Source organism: Globicephala melas, chromosome 14 (assembly GCF_963455315.2).
Source record: "Globicephala melas chromosome 14, mGloMel1.2, whole genome shotgun sequence".
Lineage (NCBI taxonomy): Eukaryota > Metazoa > Chordata > Mammalia > Artiodactyla > Delphinidae > Globicephala > Globicephala melas.
This window is the reverse complement of record NC_083327.1, coordinates 5884776-5910785: the sequence shown is the minus strand read 5'-3', so window position 1 is coordinate 5910785 and position 26010 is coordinate 5884776. Positions and strand designations below refer to the sequence as shown.

At 41.9% G+C, this 26010-nt stretch overlaps 1 protein-coding gene across 3 annotated transcripts in view; it reads right to left on the bottom strand.

Annotated features, from left to right (window-relative positions):
• ADGRB3 (adhesion G protein-coupled receptor B3) overlaps positions 1–26010 on the bottom strand; it is an 801091-nt gene that overhangs the window by 393791 nt on the left and 381290 nt on the right. For all 3 annotated transcript variants that reach the window (XM_030859191.2, XM_030859192.2, XM_060283891.1), the window contains 2 exons: positions 20038–20232; positions 2864–2932 (listed from right to left, as the gene is read on the bottom strand). In XM_030859191.2, the coding sequence (XP_030715051.1) occupies positions 2864–2932; positions 20038–20232 (264 nt within the window). The remainder of the gene's footprint in view (positions 1–2863; positions 2933–20037; positions 20233–26010) is intronic.

The window sequence follows — 26010 nt, the reverse complement described above, 5'->3', positions numbered from 1 at the left end:
ACTTTAGAAAACTTGTAATGGTTAAATTCTTTCTCTGTCTCTTTGAAATGCGTGTATACCTTTTTGAAAGTTAAAAAGCCTCTTCCCAGCTTAAAGACCCAGGGATGTCTCTCAGTGGAAAGTCATCATCTAGATTGTTGTGCGGTGGGAGGGGCGGTGGGAGGGTTAGACCCTGACTTAAGCAGGTGCCTCACTCTGAGTTGCAAAACTGCCCACAGTCATTAAGATATCAGAGCTCATTTTTCCTTTGGATAAAGCCAATTCACTAACAAGATGGTCATCCCAATTACCCAGTGCATTTAGGATGAACTACCTAAAGTCCTCTTACTTGAGAACTAGCTACTGTTTACCTCGAGAACACGTGTGTAATGAGTTGAACATCCGCTCGTCTGTATTAAAGGATGAAGTTTCTCTGTCTTTGCAACTCTTAGTGAACTGCCTGTGATGCACATCACATTCTGGCTTAATGCCTATTCAATAATAAAACTGTTTTCTTTCCTGTCTACTTTGGGGAGAGGTTTTCTAGGGTGGCAGCAGATTTTGTTTGTAGTTATATGTTCCCAACAGTTTTCAAATGTCATAGAGCCGGGGCTGATTTTTTTTTTTTTTTTTTTTTCTGTAAAGGGTCAGAGAGTGGCTTTGTGGATCACGGGGTCTCTGTTGGAACAACTCAGCTCTGTCCTTGCTGCACCATAGCAGCCATAGGTACTGTGGCTATGATGCCAAACTTTATTTACAAAACAGGTGCCAGCCTGGATCTGGCTCAGCGGCCACAATTTACGCACTCCTGGAGAGACACAGGAGCGTTCAGTATAAAAAGGAAATACTGATCATCACAATTATCATGAATGAAATGGACCGTCCATTCCAACTACAATGATGGTGTATAAAACAGTGCTATAGAGAATGCAGACTTTATTTTTTTTCACTTTAGTATACTGTATTTTTAGTAGGATTCTTTAGCTAAACATAGTTTCATCCTTCATAACTGGGGTTTATGTGTAGTGAACAAACTATGAAATGACAGTTTATTGTCCAAAAGTGTGAGTTCTAATGGCAAAATTCTTCTGACTTCAGTATTCACCATTTTACTCAGCTAGTCTTCCAAATGCACACAGAGCTATGCTTTATGTTATATTTTGTTGAGACTATTCCTCTAAAATAGACAAAGGATTCTCTCTGGTAGATTTTAAACAGCTCTTATTTCTGAAGAGTTCACTCTTTGTGCCAAAAACTTGGAGACTCATTTACCACTTGGCTGCATTTATGAAAACACCGCTACAGAATAGTTGCTTTTATTTCAAATAGTTACTTCAAAGAAGCATTAAGGATCATCACTACTGAAAAAAATATTTAAAAGATAAGAATATACTTAACTCAAAATCACAAGTAAATAGGTGGATTATGGATTCAGGATTTTCCATTGACAAAAAGTTCTGCCACTCTTCATTATTTGCTCAAGTTGGGACCTTGCAGTAAATAACACCATCTGATGGATTGCAGTCTTGTTTTAAATAGGGTATTATACATTTGTCCTAAATATATCCATAATTAATAGTCTCCAGCACTCTACAAAGATGTGCTTAGCCACTTTAGAATACACTTAGCAGTGTATTCTAAGGAAAGACACCATTTTCTCACAGCGAGTGAAGGAGGTTCTCCTCTAGAATGAAGCCAAGGACAAATACATAACTCAAACTAGTAGGAAAAGATAGATTCCGTGTCTTAAACTAAGGAGTGATTTTTTTTTTCTTGCTATGGCCAGAAGCACAGCACTTGTACCTGATAATGAGGTGGACCCACACTGGACTATTTTTAGAGTCTATCCATAGAGTTCCTATGATAATAGAAATAAAGGGCATGCTTTACTCCTGAAGGCCCAGAATATGATTATAAAGGGAAAGGGAGAGAGAAGGTCCAGTTGAAACTCAGGAAATATTCATTTTCAATATTGCATTGTTCTCACGGAATTTTTAACAAGGGTCAAGTAGAAAACGTTTACATTAAATTTCTATAGGATTTTTAAAAACATGCTTATTCTCCCTTTCTTCTAACTCACTTTTTCTGTGATTTAGAAAAAATAGTATTAACCATGTGTCAGTGAGTATAGCACAAATTGCAGGGCGAGGCATTTTTAAAACAATAACTAAACCAACAAGGCTCCTTGCTACAGTTGCCATGCTTAGCAGAAAGAGAAAAAAAGCAGAATACATTTCTTGTAATGAGAACTCATTTTTACAATTCTTGGCTTTGAGTCAAAATGCACATCTGTATACATAATTCAGATAACACATAACAGTAAATACAAATGATTTTACTAGTTAGTACTCCCACAGTTTAGTTTGCAATGTGTCCTTTTATTTTTTTTTATGTTTTAAGCAATATTAAAGTGCTAGTTTATTATTTTGTTGTTTATCCCATCCATAAGTTATCTTTGTATTATAACTGAACATTTTTACATTTCTGTTTTCACAAATATGCAATCAGGTTTACATGCTGCTTGGTAATTCTTTTTCATTTAACATTCCATTATAAGCATCTTACCATATCAATATTGATATGGCAATGTGTCCTGTCTAGTCTGTAGACAGGAAAGAAAATGATGGGTAAGGCATAGAGTCATTACGTATTAATACCTTAAAGTTAAACATTACTTAAACCTGCTCTGTTTTTTCACATTTTAAATATCATTGATTCCATAGATTGTTATGATAAAGGAGGTCACTTGTTTTCTCTAAGATTAGAATGACTTTAAAATTTTTCCTATTATGTTCTTGGAATAGCGAGCCATTACTTTTTTCACATATTATGAAGCTTTATTTAACTAACTTCATTTTAAGTTCTGAAATAACTTCAGCTTTACCTGTTGTGCATCTTCCCATTTTTCCTTGTTGTCTTCATCTAGAAGGTTGCTAACTATTTGAAAGAAGTTCTGTAAATTAAATTAGATAAAAGGTTTAATGTTACACAAGGGAATATCTTTTCCAGCAACATCTGTTTGAACGCTGAGGGTATAAACACTTTGCAATACTGCTTGATGACCCTAACATGCTATTCTAGAAGATCTCTGAGGACCCTCTCTCAGCAACATGATTCTGGGATTTCTAGAGAACGTCACATATTCAGAAGACATCACAATAGGCACAACACTTACTTTCTATCACAGTTATATGCTCTGCATTCTACTCTGTCAGGCCACCGTATAATTATTCCTTACAAAGAAGCTCTCTTTGTAAGCTCCTGTAAGAAAGTCCCCTATGTTTGTCTTATTAAAGTCATCCAGTTCCCTGTGAGGAATGATTGCTACTCACACTGCTGGGTCGAAGGGCATCACAGTGAAGCCACAGGCCACGGGCAAAGCTGAGGCCAGTGAAGACTTCCTCCTATTGGATCCTGGCTCGGCCCTTCCTGGCTATTTTACTTTAACGTTTACAACTACTTATTGCAACGACGACATGAAATTTTTCAAGTTCCTGCATGGTAAGTGCTCAAGAAGTCTTGGCTGTTTTCAAATTCCCATTCTTAAACCCCCTGCCTTTTGCAGCAAGCCAAAATGGAGGGATGTCCAAACCCTTGTCATCCCCCTGGTCCCTAACTAACTGTTGGAAACACATTGGCTTTAACGTGTTCCAGCAGTGCCTGCGATGAGTTTCGGTTTTCCCTTTCCAGGCAGACAGGCACCTCTCAGTGTTCGGTTTTTGTTTCCCACACATCGCATCGTCTGTGTTAGTACTCACTTCACACACGAGGGATCTGTACTAAAGAGAGATCTTCCTATCCTCTCACACTCGCTGTGAGCCAGGAGAGGAAAACCAGGGTGCCAGGGACATGGGGTCACAGGAGACCTAAGCAGTGTAAAGTGAAGACTTGGCATCTGTCTGAAGCTACACGGACAGTGGTCCCTTGCTTTTATCCTCAGACCCCATCTCTTCTGGCTGCTCCGTATGTTATGAACAGGAGCACGGCCTTACGTTGATACCTTCACTTAGGACAGGTCTCCCTTCAGGACTTGGGGGCCAGGTAGTCACAATTTTTTAGTCTCTTCAGCCTTCTTCCCTATCCAGCCAGCTTTTCAAGATAGGCCTTTACTCTAATTCCAAAGAAATTCACCTGCATGTTTTTAGAAGAAAAACCAAGCAGCTTCATTTCCTCTTGGGGTTTGAATCTGTTAGCATCTATATTTAATTGCCCTATTTGTGCTATTCATTTTAATAGTTCCCGGCAATCATATGGCTGAAACATGTTTCCAGTCACAACCTCTATAAAACTTACAGAATATTTTAGGCAGCTCTTGGAAAAAAAACCCGGCAAGTCTGTTTGAGACCCGTTTTCTAATTCGTTTAACCTTTTTGTACTACCAGCCGTGTCTTCCACTGAAAATGTCCTGGCTGGGGTGATAACATTTCAAGGGCTTTGTCCACTGAGCTGTAATTCTACGTATGGGCAGAAAGAATTAACCTTCAGAGTTCTCCGATCGCCTGTGGCTAGTGAACTCAGTAGGGGATGTGGTGCTAGCGAGACGAAAGTTGCAGATTTCATCCCCTTTCACGCCGTCAGCCTTGCTGAGGTCCATGACCGCGCCTTCGTCCTAGCCCCTGCCTGCTCTCATACAAAATGCATGCTGCTCCTAACAAGGGTACCGCAAGAATGGGAAGCAATTTGTGCCAACGCATCTCCGTTTCTGGGAAAACATTGCACAAAGCGTGTTTTAGTGACAGGGAGTCAGCAGCTCTGCGCTGTACGTCAAGGCCAGTGAGCACACGCGATTCCTCGATCAAAACGATAAATTCAGAGTTCGGTGTTTCAAAATCACCAGAGGGCATACATAAAAAACCACAGATTATTAAAATATACATTCTAGCAAGCAGAGAGCCTAAGAAAGGCGGTTGTACTATCTTCCAAGGCCAATAAATCATACTTGACTAAATGAACATGGGAATGCCGCACAGAGTAAAGCTCTCCTTCTATCTCCCAGTGGATTGAATCTGAAAATGGTCAGTTGTGGGTTCGTGTAGGGGGACAGGGGCTAAGCCTCAATATCCCAGATGGGGGAGGGGGAGGGGCATTTCCAGGGATACTGAGCTTTGCTTGTTCCTCAGTGTATCCTCGTCGCATGCAATGCCTTGCCCACAGCAGGTGGTTAATAAAGTCCTAACTTAAAGGAAACAATGAAATCACAAAGTCAGTACACCTCGGTTTCTCCAACAAGACTCAAGCATCATTCCTCTGAGTTGACCCTGCTCTAATCTGTCTCACACACGTTGAAAAAAATGTACTTCGATATATCAATTCACTTCTACATTTGCTCAAATATCATACTGACAGATGGAACAAAGCAGAACCAAACAGAACAGCATTTTGAAGAGGGGACTCATAACCTTTCAGGCCACTTGACTGAATTTTTGAGAAAAGTATAAAGCAACTTCCATGGCAGCAGATGCACAACTTCTAGAGTTTTTCAAGAGCTCTGCTACCTATGGTCAGACCTCTCCTTTGATGATATGTGGATCAAGTCCCTTAGCCCCTGAATTGCATCTGACAGGTTTCTGTTTTGTTTTGACCACATCCCGATCTCTACGACCTAGACTGATTTGAAAAATTCAGCGTCCTTAGCAGAGTCTGAGTTTGGAGCTTGAACTAGGCAGACCTGCTTTAAAAATTCTCCCAACATTTATTACCTGTGTGGTACTGGGGTAACGTTGCCCACCTCCGACTACGTTCTCTAGCCTGTAAGGCAGAGATGCTAACACCTGCAGGGCAGAGCAGCTGTGAAGCTCAGAGCTAATTCTTAGCACAGTATCCGACACACGCTAAGTGCTCAATATATGGCAGCTTTATGATTTTATTCCCTTTGTGTTATCTTTTTACGACTGGCTGCATGATTTGTATTTATAGCCACATTATGGCCCATGATTTGTTCAGCAGAAAGCTCTCCTTCCTAAGAATGTCCTCTGCTGGGAGGGGTTTCAGTGTTGTGATGATGAGACACTCAGCACGTGGGAGACCCTGAGCAAACGGCTGTGGGACACCATGGGCAGGAAGTAGGACTCTGGTTTTCCTCGGCAGGAAGTATTATTAAAATCAGCACAGCGAACGCATGTCGTAAAGAGAAGCATTGATGTCTCTGCCCCATTCAAAGTGCAAGTCCTAGATTTGGCCATGTGAGACTAAAAGGACACTCGATTTTCTTTGTTATTGGAGTATAATTGCTTTACGATGTTGTGTTAGTTTCTGCTGTACAATGAAGTGAATCAGCTATGTGTATACATATATCCTCTTCCTCTTGGACCCCCGTCCCACCCTCCCACCCCTCTAGGTCATCACAGAGCACCGAGATGAGCTCCCTGTGCTATACAGCAAGTTCCCACTAGCTAGCTATTTTACACCTGGTAGTGTATATATGTCTATACAAGTCCGTTCTCTATGCCTGCGTCTCTATTCCTGCCCTGGAAATAGGTTCATCTGTATCATTTTTCTAGATTCCACATACATGTGTTAACATACGATATTTGTTTTTCTCTTTCTGACTTACTTCACTCTGTATGACAGATCTTCTAGAGTAATGAAAATAAAAACAAAAATAAACAAATGGGACCTAATTAAACTTAAAAGTTTTTGCACAGCAAAGGAAACCATAAACGATAAAAGACAACATTCAGAATGGGAGAAAATATTTGCAAATGAAGCAATGGACAAAATATTAATCTCCAAAATATACAAACAGCTCATGGAGCTCAATATCAAAAAACAAAACAAAACAAACAAACAACCCAACCAAAAAATGGGCAGAAGATCGAAATAGACATTTCTCCGAAGAAGACATACAGATTGCCAAGAGGCATATGAAAAAATGCTCAACATCACTAATTATTAGAGAAATGCAAATCAAAACTACAATGAGGTATCACCTCACACTGGTCAGGACACTCAATTTTATGCAAAGCAGTAAGTACGTAATTCTTTGTTCTATATCTGGTTGGCTTCCACTTGACAAATTTCTCAAGGACTCTATACAATTTTCTATAAGTATATTGAAGCACATCTTAGCATGCACTTTTGCTGAATTCCTTATTGAAAGAGAGCTGTAGATTAGGCTCATGATCGGAGATATCTAAGCCACAAGAAATGTGTTCTCCTCCTCCTAACCCAGCAGCAAATGCCTGGGCACCGAGAGGCAGAGACAGGCCCCAAGGAACAGAGTTAAGAAGGAGAAATGAAAGCTTTCAGGAATGGTGGTGGTCTCGACATGAACTATAGAGGGATCATAAGAGAGGCTTAAAGGCTAAGCAAGGAAGCAGGGACACACCATTAGGATTAAAATGGCACAGCCCAGGACAGTCATGCATCCCCAATCCAGAGAGCAGTCGACAGCTGCAGGTCAAGCGTGATCCGGCCCCTTCCTGTCTCTCCACTCTGTCTTGAGCGATCCTGTCCCCCACTCTCTCTACTCCAGGCTCAGCAGACTTCTCCATGCATCCCAAACCTGTTTCTGCCCAGTCTCCAGACCTATATAATGCTGCTCCCTTTCTTCAACCACTTTACTTCCTGTTCTTTACTTGAATAACACTTTTTTTGTCCTCCACGTCTAGATTTACATGCCATTTCCCCAGAAAGGCTTTCTCCCATCACCACACTGTAAGTATACAAAGTCTGCACAGTCTCTTTATGTTTCTGATTTTGAGTAGTGAAAATTTTTATTTTTCATTTACCAGTACTGTCATCATTCATGCTTTGCCAAAAATCCATGGAAAAAAGAAACAGCCCATTCCTGGAAGTAATCACCTAAAAGAATAAGACGTGAAGGAAGAGGTTCTATTGACCAGAAGAGACCCTTGTTCTCTGTTCTGAGAGTCAGCTTTCCCCAGTACCTGGGGAATTACTAGTACGATGGTCTCTGACTCTCCCGGCCTCTACGTCCATGCATGACCAACCCAGCAAAACTACTGTGCACTCACCCAAAAGGATGAATAAGTGCACCTTCACCCTAATGTAATGCAGGCAGCAGCCAGCTGTAAGGGAGCCACTCACAGGGCAGCAAACATGCGGAGTTGCAGTTGCACTGTGTAGATTTCTTTTGAAGTGTATCACACTTCGTAATTACAATGTATTTGTATGATGATCAGTTTAGGGCTTCTTCTCTACCAGCTTATAATTTAGTTGGGACTGTTTCCATTTTGTTCACTCCCATGCCCCCAGGGTACAGCACGAGGCATAGGAAAATGTAAATACTCAAATATTTCCTGTTGGCTGACTGCATGCCTACTGTGTGGAAGACCATGGGATAAACACTGGGGGAATTAAAAATCACGGATACACGGTCCCCACCTAACGTGTGGCCTCCTTTCAACACCCTCCTCTGCTCTATACCCAGGGTTCTTGTAGGTCCAGGGCAGGAGATGGGGTGCTTAGTTTTACAGATCAGAAAGCTGGTTCTCCTGATTAAATACGGGATCGAACTCTTCCTATCTGAGTGGCATTTTGAAGTCTCAAGGCCGTCCTGGTCACAGACACGCACTCTTGAGAAACTGCAGGGCCTCACAAGTAGAGGACACAGTGGAGGATGTTCGGCCCTGGTCCCCTCCCAAGGAAGGGGTCTCCTCTTCCACACACAGCTGGTTCTTTGCCAAACACAGTGGAGCCCCCTGTGCACCACCACTGCTGCCCCATCCCTGATGGAGCGAGGGCTACCTTGTTCAGCAGCAGAGGGCATCGGGAGAGAGAGAAAATTACACTCCAGGCAGCAAAGCTGGGGGCTTGGGGAGGAAGAAGCCTGGGGAAGGGAACATCACGGGGAGACTTTACCAAGAGCCCGAGTGAGACACAGCGAGGACAGAAGTGGGCGTGAGGGTGGAGGTGAGGAAAGACCCAGGGGATGCTTGAGAGGCAGAAAGGCACTCACTCCTTCAGGAACATTGCCTGAACACCTACTGTGTACTTGGCCCTTTTCTGAGTTCAGTGAACGCAACAGTGAGCGAGACACACGAGAGTTCCTGCCCTCACGGAGCTTGCACTGCGCTGTGTAAAGAAAGGACATTTAGTAATAAGTAATCATTTAAAACAGGACTTAAGGTGATGAATCAAAAATAAAATAGTGTACGGGGCCAGGAGGGACTGGGCAGGGGAGGGCTGTGTGTGCGTGTGTGCCTGTGTGGACATGTGTATGTGGGTGTGTGTATGCGTGTATGTGCGTGGGTATGTGGGTATCTGTGTGTTTGCATGTCTATGTGCTTATGTGTATGTGTGTTTGTATGTGTAATTGTGCACGTGTGTATATGTATATGTGTATATGTGTGTGTGTGTAACTGTGTGGATGTGTGCATGTGGGTGTGTGTATGTGTATATCTGGGTATCTGTGTGGACATGTGGATGTGTTTGTGTGTATGAGTTTATGTGTATATATGTGTATGTGTGTTTGTATGTGTGCACACGTGTGTGTGTGTGTGTGTGTGTGCACACAAGTCTGCTTCAGGTGGAAGAGTCCGCAGGAAAGACTTTTCTGAGGAGGTGACATCTAAGCTGAGGACAGAGTGATGAAGGTGGCAGTCATGGGCAGGCCCGAGGAAGAGAGCCCCAGAACAACAGTGGGACGAAGGAACACAAACAGAGAGGAAGCAACGTAGCTGGCATGGCCTTGAGCAGGGAGCTAGAGGAGGGGAAGGGGAGAATATTAATACAGGATGAAAAAGAGAGTCAGGGGCTCAGACAGAGAGGTGCCTGGATCCCACCATAGTTATGTGACACGAGTTTCAGGAAAAATAAAAATCTAACGTTGGCTGCTGAGTGGAAAACAGAGTACAGGAGAGTGAGAGTGGAAATGGGGAGGTCAGAAAGGAGGCGGTGTTGTCTGCTGGCTTGATTAGGGAACAAAGTGTCGTGGTGACGGAGGGAGAGGGCAGAACCGGGACCAGGCCCTGGTTCCTAGAGGACACACAGCTCTGCTGAACACGCAGAAGACACAGCAGAGCTGCGTGTGCCCGGGGACTGTGGGCTCAGCTCTGTTCTGGCCGAGCGTGAGGCGCCTGGGATAGAGCTGAGAGCAGACGCCCAGCTGCCGCTGTCCCTACAAGCTTGAAGCTCAAAAGGTCAAAACCTGTGAATCCTTAATCCTAGTTGAAACCTGGAGCTTTTGGGGGAAAAACTAAAATGACCAGGAATAGAGCTGAATGGGATAAACTCGAAGTTAAAACACTGGTGATAAAATAGACAGGAAGAGGACCACGTGAGGTTAGATGAGGGCTTAGGGATAAGGAAGCAGGAAGTGGGGCAGAAGGACTCTGTAGTGGGGAGGTTAAGTCAGATGAGATGGACCAAGTCTGCAGCAAGGTAAAAACCCAAAGAGTTCAAGATACAATGCCTTGGTCTCCTGTATTTTTTTAGCCTCCATGCACTTGGATGATGACACTTGCATGTGAGATGTGCAAAACCAGGAACACACCCAGGTTACAGTTTAGGGCCTGGATAACTGACGTCCAATCCCTGTGATTGGGCTATGACTCTACTTCTTAGCCTCCCAGTCAAGAAAGTGTAGAGAAATAAAATTGAGTAAGAGGAATATTATTACACAAATAATCTTAAGCTTGTTCTACTGTATTTTTTAAAGCTAACTAATCCCTAAAGAGTGCTTTGCCTATTTTTTTTAATAGGTGATCTCTCAACGGATCAGGACAAAAAGTTACATCACTCTGGTTTAATCTTTTATCTAGAATACCTATCCTAGAAGCACATCAACTGGCCGTTGGCAATGAGAAACCCTCAAGGATTCAGGAAGCAGCAGATGATAATTAAGGATGCCCCCTGGAAGGCATCAGGGACCAAGATATACGGAGAATATGATTCAGAGACAAGAAACTGAAGCACTGGAAAACCAGAGGATCAATGGGGGGGACAAAGGGATTGGGGTATCAAGGTCAGAAGGTCAGCCGTGGGGTCACCAGCCTGGAAGGCTGTGGTCAGAGGACTCCTACCAACAGGGCCGGGCTGTCCCAGACAGCCCAGTGTCATATGCCAGATCCAGAGGGTATGAGAGCCGATTATTGAAGCAAATATTCCCTAACGTGCACTAGTTTAGGAGAAAAAAATCCAGAGCCCTTAAGGACACCTTTGTTTTTTCTTCTCATTTTAGTCACAGATATCACCGAAGCTCTGACTCATTTTGGAAACAACATGGAACAGGGGTCCAGGAATCTCAGGCTGCCTTTCCCACTAATCTCACTGCTCTGCTGAGATGGAAGACGGTACCACCTGTGGAGTTTTGGAGCTGCTTGGATGGGCAACTTCCTACACGATGCTACGAGTCTTTCCAGGGCAAGTGTAGGATGGAGGGCTCCAGAGAAAGAGCAGAGAGTGGGTCTGCTTTGAGGTGCAAGTGACAACCAGAATGGGGGAGTGGAGAGAAGCAGCGTCTATTGTCAGCGCTTAGGGGGGCCAAGCGTGGTGCTGCTTTACAAATGAAGGGTTAAAAACGTTAGTGATGTTAATATGATTAGGTATGTTCATCAATTATTCCCAAGAGGGAGCCCTGCCGAGCAGTCAGTCACAAAAAACATCATAACAAGTGGGGCAAAATCTTCCTCAAATCCAGACAAGGCACAAGGTGAGAAGTGATCACCGCATTTGGGCAGGCCTGGCGGATATACCAAAGGGCCACCTGGGCAGGAAACACACACACATCACAGGTTCACCCCTGGGATGCTGCGAGCAGAGCCATAGAGGTCCTGTCCCTGGGAAGATGCCTGGCACATACTTTTCTTGGCTAAAGGGAAATTCTCACAGTTCCTTCAAGATCCCCTGTTGTGCACTGAATTGTGTCTGGCCCTGATCCATATGTTGAAGCCCTTAGCCCTCAGTACCTCAGAATGTGATTGTATTTGAAGACAGGGCCTTTGAAGAGGTAATTAACTTAAAATGAGGCTGGGTCCTAATCCAATTTGACAGGTGTTCCTGTAAGAAGAGGCATTTAGGACACACAAAATCATCAGGGGTGACACACACAGAGAAAAGGGCCATGTGAGGCCACAGGGAGAAGGCGGCTGCCTGCAAACCTGCCCACGCCTTGATCTTGGACCTCCAGCCTCCAGAACTGGGAGACAATACACTTCTGTTGTTTAAACCACCCAGTCTGTGGTATTTATTATGGCAGCCCTGCAAACTGATACATTCCCCCATAATTTTTTAAAAGAAAAATTTAATAATAAATGGAATCACAATAGAAGACTACCTGTACACCGTGCACATGCAAATCTCAACATTTTCTTGACTCTGATGGAAATAATGAGGGATTCTGAAACGACAAAACTACCTATCAGATGCTTTATCATATTTTTCTTAAGTTCCACCAAAGTCATTCATGTACATCACATGGCATGTACCAGGTGATAGGCTCCATTCCACAAATACCTAACCTTCTTAGTCGCCCTTCTTTTTTCCCCCATCTTTGTGAATACTCTATTCACCTATGGAGGTCCTCAGTCCCTCTCAGCCTGCAGCCATCTTCCAAATTTTGTTCATGGTAGGATTTATTCACATTGGTGGGTGAAGCAAGATGTGTTTATTAATATCTCACCCATTTAAGTCAGGTATTTGGCATTGAATTTCTTCTTTCCATCTTATATAACAAGGGCACATTCTCCACACTATCTAGAAAGAGCTTTTAGCTGTACACATTCTCTCTACCACAGAGAAAGAATAGGGAACCGTATCAGGCTGGAAGCATTGAAATGGCTGCATTTGTGACTTGGAGTGATTATCAGCTGGGAGTTGCCATCCTGGGCTCCTCTTGGTTCCCACAGATCCAGGCATCCTGGCTATTGATTCAAGCCATCCTCTCATCCACTTGCCAGCTAACATTGAAATGGCTTTGTGATAAAGGCCTTAAGGACTAACACTTCTTTTCTGACTTCCCTTCTCCTTGATACATTCCCTGCCCTTCTCCTCTACTAAGAGTGGGGGGAAAAAAAGAGTGGGAAAAAAGCAGTGGCCCATTCTTGCATAGGTAATGCCATGGAGAATATTTGACCTTCCTTTGTTCCCAGGAGTGATAGCAAAATACACATCTGCACTGGCAGCAGACGCCTGTGGTCCAGAGATGCTTCAGGTGTTTGCTCCATCAGAATCTCACCTTCCCGGATCATAAGGTTCGTCGCCATGTTCCTTGAGCTTTTACTGTGTGCCACATGCTGTGTAAGTTTTACACAGTAACTCAACCCTCACATCAGCACTGTGCATGGGTACCATCATCCAATACAGTGGAAGAGAAATGACAGCTCAGGGAGGTCCAGTCACCTGCCCAGCATCAGATAGTTAACAAGTAGCAGAGCCCTGACCAGAAGCTCGGGATTCTGACCACGAACAGGCACTCTGAGTCATCACGCTCTATTGCCTTCCTTACCTCTCCGACTTACGTTCCAGGAAATTATTAATCTTCTGCTGCACAATGTTCTTTAAGCAGAGGATCACAAGTCGTAAGGTACTGTCTTGTAGGCTAGAGTTATACTACAATTCCAAACCTAAAGGGCCCGTACTAGATCTTATCTAGTCAAGAGAATTCGTTTCAGCATTACATAATGGCTTTGGATTGTTAGCCATAATTGCTTCCCCATTTATCAGACCACTCTTTTGTACACAAAAAGTAAAAGCATTTCTCACTGAAAGCATCAGAGAAATAATACTCAAGAATCCTCACCTAGTGCTGGATGGGTAGCATGAGAAAGATCCAACATACGTGCTTGCCTGTCAAGTGTTTTAGGAAAGAAGATGCTTGGCTTATCCGAAATCACTAACTCTGCTTTCAGTATAATTTCTTGATCACCTAACTCTGAGAATTTTATTTAGAATGTAGTTTGCCTTTAAGAAAGAAATTGGAAGCTGAGTTTTGAGCTTCCTATTTAATCCTAATCATTGGGAAATGAATTTTCAAGCCTAGAGAACACGTTAGACAAACAAGTGATTTTCAAACATTGGTGACCTGTTTGAGGGTCATGATTGACTTTTTATAACCAAATAGGAATGCATAGAAAATACAAGAGTGCATTACCCACAGGAAAAGGGAAATATTATTTTGAAAAAGTCTTCAATTATATATTGTTTTCAAGTTTTCAATTATATATTGAGGTAAACTGTGTGCCTTACTGTGGGTCATAGTCAAAAACATTAGGAAAACGCTGAGTTAGACCAACAAAAGTTTTGTCAGGGAACAAAAGCATGCCTGAGAAGAGACAAATCCTTGCATCCAGGAAGTTTGAGGGCAACTTTAAACAAGGCGTCTCTGTGGATACTCCATGTATGTATTCTTTCCAATTCTTCTTTCTTTACCCCCAAATATAAGCTGTCTCAGGGGCCTGCCTTTCCTTCCATTAAGTGGATCATGCCTGCTTTTCTGATCCACTGTCACTGAAACATGCTTTCTTTTTGCCAACCTCTAGGTCATTGCTGTAGCCTTTTCACGGGTTTCTTTCCCCCAGTCTTCCTTTACTCACTAATCGCCCTTATCCACCTTGGCCAGACCATCTTTCCAAAAACAGCACTCACATTTAGTAACCTTGCTCATAGAGAATAACATTCAAACTCTCCTCTAGCCTTGATTCCCGTGCCTTCACGATCGACATTTTCCAATGTGAATCCCATTTTTTTTTACCAACCTTGGTCTTTTGAATGTGCCACACTCATACCATTTCTGTGGCTTTGACTGGAGTTTGATTATTGTTTCCGCACCCAGCTTGTTTCTCCAAATTCTATCTCAAGGCCTAAGGCTCCCATGAATTATTTTCTTGTTGCTGCAGTTCAGATTCTATGTCTTGAGAGCTCCTGGAAGTGAGACACTGTACTCATATCTCTCTTCCTCATTACCGGTCTAGCCTCATTCATGAGTTAACTTTTCCTTCAATGATGTTGTAAGCAGCTTGAGAGCAAGGCCCATCTTTTCCTTTTATGTTAAGAGTTACAACGCCAGAGCTAAGGGCATTACAGAGCACCTACTCTCTGCTGGACGACTCACAAATACCATCATGTATGGGTTGTTACGTATTTAACCTGAATTACTTCTAAGCCTCGCAACAAGACTGGAAAATAGTTACCATCGAACTTCATTACTCATGAATTCCGTATCTGCAAATTCAACTCTTCGCTAAAATTTATTTGTAACCCCCAAATCAAAGCTCATAGCTTCAAGGGCATGCACGGTGGTGAATTTGAGTCACCCATGCACAAGTGCCCAGCTCATGTCACATGGCTATGCTCTGAGATTTGGTTTCAGCTCATATCCTGTAAATATGCCCTTTTCATGGCCTATTTAATGCCCAGGTTTCTTTCCATATTTTTTATTGGTAATTTCACTGTTGAGAATGGCCATCAGCATAGTGTGGAGGTCCATCTAGTATTCCTAAACCCAAGAAGGCTGTGTTATGCCTTATAGAGAAAATATGTGTGTTAGATAAGGTTTGTTCAGGCATGAGTTTTATATATATATATATATATATATATATATATACACACACACAATGTATATATAATAATAACATATATATTGTTATATGTACAACAATAACAGAAACACACATAAAACAGGTCATGTATTAATTGGTAGATGAAAATTATATGACAGATTCTTGAAGGAACCCATCCTGTAGTTTCCCTATTAGTAAATGATCAGTATTCTTTCATTTTATAAAATATAACTACCATGACTAAAGAGAATAGACTGTACTACTATTTCTTCTTTAGATATGAAGAAATAAGGTAGAGAAAGATTAAGTAATGTGTCTGAAGACATCAAGATATTTATTGGACAAACTGGAATTTCAATTTGTATGTCTGATTCAACTTTGTCAAGTTCCTGGTGTGGGTGTTGTGAGTTCATCCTCCACTGATAGAATGAGACTCAGTATGAATTTTCCCAGGGGTGGAAAAAAAGACAAGCTTTCCTCTCCTTTTCTTCCTTTCTCTTAATTGGATGTTCAGAGTACTTTTCTTAGTTTTTTGTGAAGTAAATTCCTCAAATATTACTACATTACTCATAGTCACTAATTACTTGAACAAATATTTGCATGTCTACTATGCTCCAAGTGCCAAGCTAAGCCCCAGGGACCTAATTGTCTCTCCACAAGCTTAACATTTGCTGCTGAAGGGAGGTCTGAAAACAAATAACTACAATGTCATGTGAGAGACCTGCTCTAGTAGGGATATTTACAAGGTTTCAAAAAGACCAGACAATTAGGAAAACACTGAATTCTGCCTGAGATATGAAGAGAAGACTTTGGAGTAGGAATGATTTTTGAGCTGGATTCTGAAGGACTTTGGCATCAGATTGGAAATGGGAAGAATAAATTACATAGAGGACCAATATGGACAGAGGTTTGGACATATGACCAAGCCCCAAGGTTTGGAAAGAATATGCCTGAAGGGAAGGGACTTTTGGAGTAATTTTCTACCAGTTTCCCAAAATAAAACTATTACTATGTTTTATCCTTCCAAGACATAAAAGTACACTTTATTTTTTCCCCAAATTTTAACAGGTTGTAGCTATACTATCTCACTTTCATCAATGTATCAAGTCAATTGTTTACTGAATCCAGCATCACCAGGCATTTTACATAAAATGTCTTGCACATAACTACATTTAAAAGAATGTATTCTCTTTAAATAGTTTTCCTTAATCTCTCTTTGGTCTTTGCTCTTTTCCCAGTTTAAAAAAAAAAGGTCAGTGGTATCTATGTAGTTATTAATTTTGTTGTTAATTAACTCAACAAACATTTGTTGAGCAGCTTCTATAGTCAAGACTCCTCTTTGGGGAGAGGATGACTTGGAGCTCGGCTAGTATCCAAAGATGGATCAGGGATATTTCTTCTTTTTCAAAGATTTGCAGATGAGTACTAATAACTCAAGACATAAAGAGATGCAGGAGAAGTGCTGCTGGAACTCAGAGTCCCAGAGTCTGTACCAAGAGACTGATTTAGGAGACGGAGACAGACAAGCCAGTCTGAAGGCATAGAGGAAGCGAAGGCCCAGAGCCAAGAACGCACAGTGCATCCAGGAAGCAGGAAGTAGTTCACTTGGCTCCAAGTCTGTGAAGGGAAAGAGGAGTCCATGTGCACGGCCGGAAAGGCAGGTGACCTACGTACGGCGGGCGTACTAGAAACCAAGACACAGGCTTCGGGTTGTCTTTGAGGAGGCCTTGGTGCCCCGCTGGAGATTTCTGACTGAGGAGTGACAGAATCAGGGCTGTCCTAGGACAGCCAATGGGACCATGGTGCACAAGATGAGGAGGGATGTTGGTAAGGGTCTGAGGGAGGATGAAAGGAAAGAGGCCATGGAAATAATGGAGGCTGGGGTAACTGGAGGCCAAGACAGGGAAACAGCAGTGGGGAGAGGAAAGACGGATGGAAGAGGTGCCGTGTAGGCTGACCCAACAGGAAAGGAAGAGAAGGGAAAAGTCAAGATGACATTACAGTTCCAGCCTACGGACCACTAATCCTACAAGGCAAAGTAGAAAATACAAGAAAACGTGGCACTCAAGATGAGTTTAGCTTACTCCATATGAAGCCTGAGGTGCTAGCCAATCACAAGGGCCCAGAGCCCTTGAAAGTGGAGGACTGAAGTCGCAGTAAGACTGTAATCAAGCAAAGACGACAAATATGTCCAAAAGATTTGTATAAAATTGCTTGTGGAAAGTAGAATAAAAGTGGTACAAAGTTCTCTAGAATTTCAGAGACGAGACAGGTCATTTTCAGATGGAGTTTGGGGCTTGCAGGTCTGGCAGTCAGAAAGACTTGCTGGAGCTGTGCCAGGAGTTTGACGGGCAGAGACGGAAGAAGAAGGACTCCCAGAAGAGGAAGGTTTCCAGGTGCCCGAAAAGACACTAATAAAGACAGTGAAAGAGAAAAACACAGCTCCCGTTTGTGAATGACTAGGACACCAGCCTGCTGAGAATTCTGTGCGCATGTGGAGGACTAAGGAGAGAGTAGGACAGAAACGGAGGAAGGTATTTCTGACCATGCCACAAGGACACCACCACCATCAGCCACATTGCTCTATTTAAGTCAAGCCAGCTGATGTCCATGCCGAAGCCTGTGGTTACACTAATTGTCCGTGGAGTCCGCGCACTCCAATGAGAAGCTCAATCATAATATGTCCCCAATACAACCTGGGATTCTTAGTTTCCTGAATTTCAGCACCTAAAACTCTTAAAGCCCTACACTCACGAGGGTTCAAAGAGGCCCGAGAGCTCACTGCGTGCAGCCTTCTGCCTGATGTTTCAACGTGAACACAAGGATCTGAGGTTTTTCAAAATTACAGCTTGTATTTTATGTCAAGGGTTTCAGATGTTATTTTTCAATGTAAATGCCAATGGATAGAAGTATCTCAGAACTACAGGGAAAGGTTATACTTGGCTTACTTAGTACATTTTTAAAACTGGAAAACTCTCTCATTCTTTGTAAAGAAACAAAAGCACCTTGGGGAGTCCCTGGTGGTCCAGTGGTTAAGACTCGGCACTTTCACTGTCAGGGGCCCGGTTCCATCCCTGGTCGGGGAACTAAGATCCGGCAAGCCATGCAGTATGGCCAAAAAATAAAAAAATAAAAACAAAAAAACCTCACAAATGCATCTCTGAAATGCTCAAATGACAGTAATCTTCCACCTCCCCTCCCTACTATGTATTTTTTACAATTAAAAATGTATTCCTGGGGCTTCCCTGGTGGCGCAGTGGTGGAGAGTCCGCCTGCCGATGCAGGAGACATGGGTTCGTGCCCGGGTCGGGGAGGATCCCACATGCCGCGGAGCAGCTGGGCCCGTGAGCCATGGCCGCTGAGCCTGCGCGTCCGGAGCCTGTGCTCCGCGGTGGGAGGGGCCACAGCAGTGAGAGGCCCGCGTACCGCAAAAAAAAAAAAAAGTATTCCTTGACATTAGTGATATAATATAGAATGCAGTCCCACTAACTCTCATTGCAGCTACTTTCAGCAGTATATGCATATAATTTAAATACTATATGTACCTCTATACAAATTAGGGCATTTAATATTATTTATGAATAATTCCATGATTCCAAAAAGCCTTCTATTCCTCTTTCCCTCAATAGCTGATCAAAATAAAGCAAAACAAAGAACAAAACAAAAAAAACCACCCTCTGAATTCTCCAAGTGAAATGCAAATAAAACTCCCAAGGGAAGAGTGGGCTGAAAGAAAACTACCTGATGTGGGAATTTTGCCAAACCTTTATTTAATGAACTTCATGCCAAGATACAGGAAGAACATTATGCTAGAAACGCAAAAAAACAAGTCAACACTCTTGGCAGGCGTACATTTTAGCCTAGGCACAAGAAGAGTTAATCTGAAATGCAAACTAGAGTTGCATTAAATATGCTTTTTTTGCCATTCAACAAGCTTTGTCTTAATGGCAAAGGCAATTCTAAAACTGGATGAGTACTTAAACTTTACTATGGAAATAAATGATGCTGTTCTAGAAGTCTTCCATGACAAGAAAAATATGCTGTGAGGAGTTCCTGAATTCCTTATTTTCCTACCCAGAACAATTCTCTACTCGCCTGATATTTTCAGACAATGGTTCCACAGAATTAAACATGGCTTTCCCCCTTCTAATAGCAAAACCCCAAACAAAACTTAAACTGTGTCTTCTCTGCATGCTATAGTTAATGTGCCTTCATTATGCTTAATGTACTTTTAATAGTTTCCTGTGGCAAGATGGTGATATTAAATGTGGGAATAAAATACCCACGCTACAACCTGTAATTTGCTATAGTGCCTTTCTGCTGAGGACTCAAATCACTTCACACACATTCTCACTCACTATCTCCTGGAGGTGCATTACGTGCATTTTACGGTTGAGGACACCGAGGTATATAGAATGACTAAGGATCTGAGGTCATTTCCAGAGCTCAGCTGAGCACAGCCTGGATGCCTTCCCCAGCAGGAGTGAGCACCCTCCCCTCCAGGCCAGGAAGCCCCCATGGTGGCTGCACTGGCTTCCCAGGACCACAACTGATCCCAAGCTCACTTGCTTTTCCTTCATGGAATCACCTCCCTTACCTGGACGCCATCAGATGCAGGGATGTAACTTGCCCTTTTAAACGTGTCTGTCACATTCCTGAGGATTTCCACGGACATCAGAAGATCACCTGCATAGAAGTTTTTCCTCTGAGTTAAATCCAGCAGTGTCTTGGTGACCTCGGACATCCCATCACCTGCCAGCATTCTCTGCCCTTTCGCAAGGTGTTCTTTGATCTGTGATGGTCAAAAGAGTGGAAAAAACATCAGAATCTTCATTACTGTTTCTCCACATATCTTCATCAAACGAATGTATTTAAAACTGCAGGGACAATGTTCCAATAGCACTGAAAGACCTGGGAGGATTTCAAAACTAAGCTGTGTGTACCCCAAACTCACATGGATAGACCTCCGCATCACTGTCCGCACTTTGGCTGACTTGACGGACTTGCCTTTTCTAGTTTTCAGAAAACAATTTAATACTTCGCAAAAAGCATGTGTTAATTTACGTTTTTAATTGAAATAAAAATTAAAAAATAATTTTGCACGTGGTAAACAGGGGAGATTGTTCAGTGAGGTGTGAGCAGAGATGGGAGATTATAAACACTTCAAAATATCCAAGCTGAGGTTAATAATTTTTGCCTTACCTCTTAAAATAAAGACATCTTTATACAGCAGCAAAAATAAAAAAGAGTTTTCACGAGGACATTTAGCTTAAGAAAGACATTTAGATAAACTTTAAAGGACTACTATGACAGAAATGACTGAAAGCTAGATTATTTTGGCTTTATTTTAAAAAAAATAAACAACAACAAAAATCTCTCAGCTAGGTTTTCAGCAGCAGAATGAACTATTGAGATGCAAGCTTAAATTAGTTTGATGGTCAGGGAAACATGCTGTCAGTTTTCATATTTGCTTATCCTCCAGCCCAAGGAAAGAAAAGCAACTTATCATGTGGAAGAATGTTAAGGAAAGAGATGGTAAAGTGACAGCAGAGATCTGTTATACGTTTACTTGTTTACTAGAAGGTTAGTCTTTGTCATCGCATTGTTAAATTTATGATAATGACGACTTATCAAAGGATCATGAAATAACTAAGAACTAACACACCAGAGAAAGACTGGACTAGAAAGGTTCCAGTGTAATAACTATAATCATCAATTTCCCATTAAGGAAAGTGCCAACTAATCCTTTGAAGTATGGTAATCAATCTGAGCGAATCCTAAAGTTAGGAATTTTCTTTAAAATGGATTTTAAAAAGTGCTATCTTGACACTTCAGATATTTAACTTTTCTCTAGTCTCTAAAGCTCTGTCTAAAAATATTTTGGGAAAATAAAAATCTTCAGAGACATTCTCTGTTCCCATCGTGTTATGTTAAAAGAACATAACATATATAGGGAGTTTGTTTCTTGCCATTTTCTTATTTCATTTCTCTTCTGTCTCCCCTCAGTGGCAGGCATCACCCCCTGACTAAAGCCAGAGGATGGGTGAGACATCAGTGATCTAGTCCTTGCTTATCTCTGTGGTCCAATGCCCATCTTAATCAAGATGCGGACACTGTGTTGGCCAATCAGAAAGGATGCTGACCTCCAGTAGAAGCCAGCTAGTGCACCACGATGATGTGTGCTACCAGGTTGACCTTCAGTCCTGCCTTTAAATTAGTGATAACTCTTTGCAATTTCCTGTTCAGGTCATGTGTGCCATCACATCCTATTTTTGCACTGGATATGCTAACCTCCTCCCTTATACTGTCTCATGTTTATACACCACTCAAATAGTTCTGCTTTTTCTAAATATCTAAACAGAGTCAATCAACTCCTTGTCTGTGCTGTCTCTTAATTCTTGTATACATCAACCACTCTATCACACTGAATTAAATATAATCATTTGCTTATATGTCTTCTGGGGGTGGGCTTTCTGAACCTTGAGGGTAGGTTCCCTGCCTTCTTCACAACCTTAGAACACAGCACTGTAAAAGTTTGGTAGAGTGAATTCAGTTACGATATTCTAACTAGAGCTTTATGACAAAATACGATGGAATGGGCTTTGGAGCCAGAGCTGCCTAGGTTTTTATTTAAACTATCCAACTTATTATTTGTGTAATTGAAGCCATCAAAGACTCAGTTTTTCATGTATCTTCTAAGCCTTGAAAAATATGCCTATATGGTTAAAAGTTTTAAAAATTATTTAAAAAAATTCAAATGAACTCACACAAGCCTACCATAGTCAGCACAGCTACTGTGCACGGGAAAGCTCCCTGCTTCATCATGGTCTGTGTGTCCTACATGATCTGGTCCCTGGAGACTGCTAACACTTTCCCTCAATTCACTGTGCTCTGGTCACTCTGGTCTCTTTGATCTTCCTCAACAACATTTCGTACAGGCCTGTCTCAGGGCCTTTGCATGTGCTTTTCCTTTTGCCTGGAACAGTCTTCCCACAGAGATCCACATGCTTTTTGTTATTTCCTCAGAGAGGTCTTATGTTACTTCCTATCTAAAATGGTATCTTTGTCATTCTCAATGATCTTACCCTTCTATTTATTTAGTTATTAATTTATGTATCTCACCTTTTTAAAAAATATCTCACCTTTCTTCTTAGTGCTCAACCTTACCTACCACTGTGCATCTATCTTTTGGCTTATTTGTTTTTCTGCTTCCCCCATTAGAACTTGTGAAAGAAGAGATTTTGTGTATTTTATTTACTGTTACATTCCAGTACCTAGAAGACTTACTCAATATTTTGGACAAAAGAATTAATGAACAAATGATTGAATGAGTCCTTCTAAGCTCATGTGAGGTCATGGGATCAAGTTAGGCACATTTGGAAGTCGCCCTAAACTGTTCATCAACATAGTCCATAGAAAACACTGGTATCAAACAGCATGAGATAAATCAACTACCTGACCTACAGAGACAGTGCAGCTCCTGGGCTCAAAAGTGTCTGCTTCAGCAGGTGGAGTTTGAAATGTTGAAGAGAAATGAAATTAATAAGGTCTACATTAAAAAATGTCATAGAATTCAGTGTTCAGTTTGGTGCTGGCAATGCAAACCACAGCTGAGATGCTCAAAACCAAGGAGCACTGAGACGGTTCTCCACTAGGGATGTGGTGCAGCAACGGTCGCCAAGGTAAACTTCATCTGACTACTCAACTCAGCTCCCTATCTGTTATTTTGGCAACACCTACCTATGTCTGTGAGGGTCTAACTCAGGTAGACAAAATTCATCCTTCCCCACAAACAAAAGCATCACAGCATTGACTTGAACCTTGAGGAATACAACAGTCAGACATGTTTTCTGTTTGCAGTAAAAATAACACAGAAGGCTTTGGATGGCTCAGCTAATCAGAGCTAGGAAAGGCAGTCTTTCACGTCTGGGTCAGCACCAAATGTGGCCCAGTTAGTAGTAAATTAATAACATCACTGCCATCTGACAGCTGGAATGAACTGTTCTCAGTCCTGATCTTTGGAGACAGATGTGCCCAGACCACAACACCAGCTCTCACAATTGGCACTAATTAGCATCCTTCCTGGCATTGTCAGTGGAAGGCACCCAGCCAAGGCATAACAATACCTTGTAATGTTTGTACACACTAGCATAGGCTACTGGTAGCATTTATGAAGGATATAAAGGGTGTTCAGATAAGGCAGACCCAGAACATATTTAGGTGGAAAACAATTCCAGTCTCTTGGTCTTCCTTCCATATCAGAAGAGTCCTTACCTTGCGCCTACCCTTTCGCTACCCTTTTCTAGAATAACAAATCCATGTTTATCTGCTGGACTGTTCTGGATCATGAAGAAATAGAGTTCAGATTGGGTTTGCTCACCTCACCTTTCTCTATTTTCACACTGTTCCTTTATTTGCATCCTTAATTTTCATCTCCATGACTTAACCCTATGATTAACCTCTATGATTTTGAATCCCACCTGTTCTTCAATCTTCATTCTTCTTCAATCTTTCCCTCTCTCAAAAATATGGCCTGAAGTTGGGTATCCTATTTAAATAACAACACCTCATGTTGCTATTTCCTTTCAACTAGTCTTCATTGTTTCTCTTCAAAATCAAAATCAGAGGTATGAAATCTGATTTGAAACCCACAACTCTTTATGTTGCAAATTAAACTCAATAATTACCTACTAAGCATTCTCTCTGGAAATCTTACTAGTATATTATGTTTAAAGAACTGTTGGAGACATAAAACCTGGATTTAAATGTAGTTCTAATATTTACTACTTAGGAACACTGGACAGATCTTTCCTAGAATCATTTGATTTGTCTGTAAAAAACAGCAAATATCATTAGAATGTTGCTATGATGGGTTACTGCAAAGATAGAGATTAAAAGTAGACACAGTGACTGTTTCCCCTCCTTATTTTTCATCTTCAATTTCTAGTTCTTCTAAATACTAGCTATGTAATGTTTCTCATATCTATCCTTTTTACCTCTGGGCAAGATGGAGCCTGGAACAGGTCTTCAATAACTATCATCACACTCTTTTACATAGTCTCCTAACTGGTTTTACTGAGTCTTTCCCCAAGCTAAACTATCCTACCTTTCACATGTCTGGACATATCACTTCTCTGCTAAAAAAAAAAAAAAGTCCATCACAAAATCCATCCTTTTTCATATTAAATCAAATATACCCTCCATTGTTTGACTTATGAGGCCAAACAAATATAATCTTAACCAACAATTCCAATCTTTTCTCTATTTCATTTTATCTACCCAACACTATTCTCCCATTATTTCTATTCTGTTAGTGATTATTTCAGTCCTACATTTCCATCTTTATGGCTACTTAATAATTCAATCACTTTGCTTCTGAATTCCTCACAGTAGTCTTTACTATTATTATTTTTGATTTTTCAAACTGGTAATAGGAGATTGGTTCAAGATGGCAGAGTAGAAGGATGTGCGTTCACTCCTTCTTACAAGAGCACCAGAATCACAACTAACTGCTGAACCATCATCGACAGGAAGACACTGGAAATCTAAAAAAAAGATACCCCACATCCAAAGACAAAGGAGAAGCTGCAATAAGACAGTAGCAGGGGCACAATCACAATAAAATCAAACCCTATAACCACTGGTTGGGCAACTCACAAACTGGAGAACAATTATACTACAGAAGTCCACCCAGTGGAGTGAAGGTTCTGAGCCCCATGTCAGGCTTCCTAACCTGTGGGTCTAGCAATGGGAGGAGGAATCCCCAGAGAATTGGACTTTGAAGGCCAGTGGGACTTGATTGCAGGACTTCGAAAGGACTGGGGAAACAGAGACTCCACTTTGGAGAGCACACACAAAGTCTTGTGTGTACCAGGACCCAGGGGAGGGAGTAGGGACCCCACAGGAGACTGAACCAGACCTACCTGCTACTGTTGGGGGGTCTCTTGCAGAGGCAGAGGGTGGCTGTGGCTCACTGTGGGGATAAGGACACTGGCAGCAAAAGTTCTGGGAAGGACTCAATGGCGTGAGCCCTGAGCCCCACCAAAGAGCCTATAGTTTCCAGTGCTTGGTCACCTCAGGCCAAACAACAAACACGGAGGGAACACAGCCCCACCTTTCAACAGACAAGTAGATTAAAGTTTTACTGAGCTCTGCCCACCAGAGCAATACTCATCTCTACCCACCAGCAGTCCCTCCCACCAGGAAGCTTGCACAAGCCTCTTAGATAGCCTCATCCACCAGAGGGAAGAGAGCAGAAGCAAGAAGAACTACAATCCTGCAGCCTGTGGAATGAAAACCACAGTCACAGAAAGAGAGAAAAAATGAAAAGGCAGAGGATTATGTCCCAGATGAAGGAATCATGTAAAACCACAGAAAAACAACTAAATGAAGTGGAGATAGGCAATCTTCCAGAAAAAGAATTCAGAATAATGATAGTGAAGATTATCAAGGATTTTGGAAAAAGAATGGAGGCAAAGATCGAGAAGATGCAAGAAATGTTTAACAAAGACCTAGAAGAATTAAAGAACAAACATAGATGAAAAATACAATAACTGAAATGAAAAATACA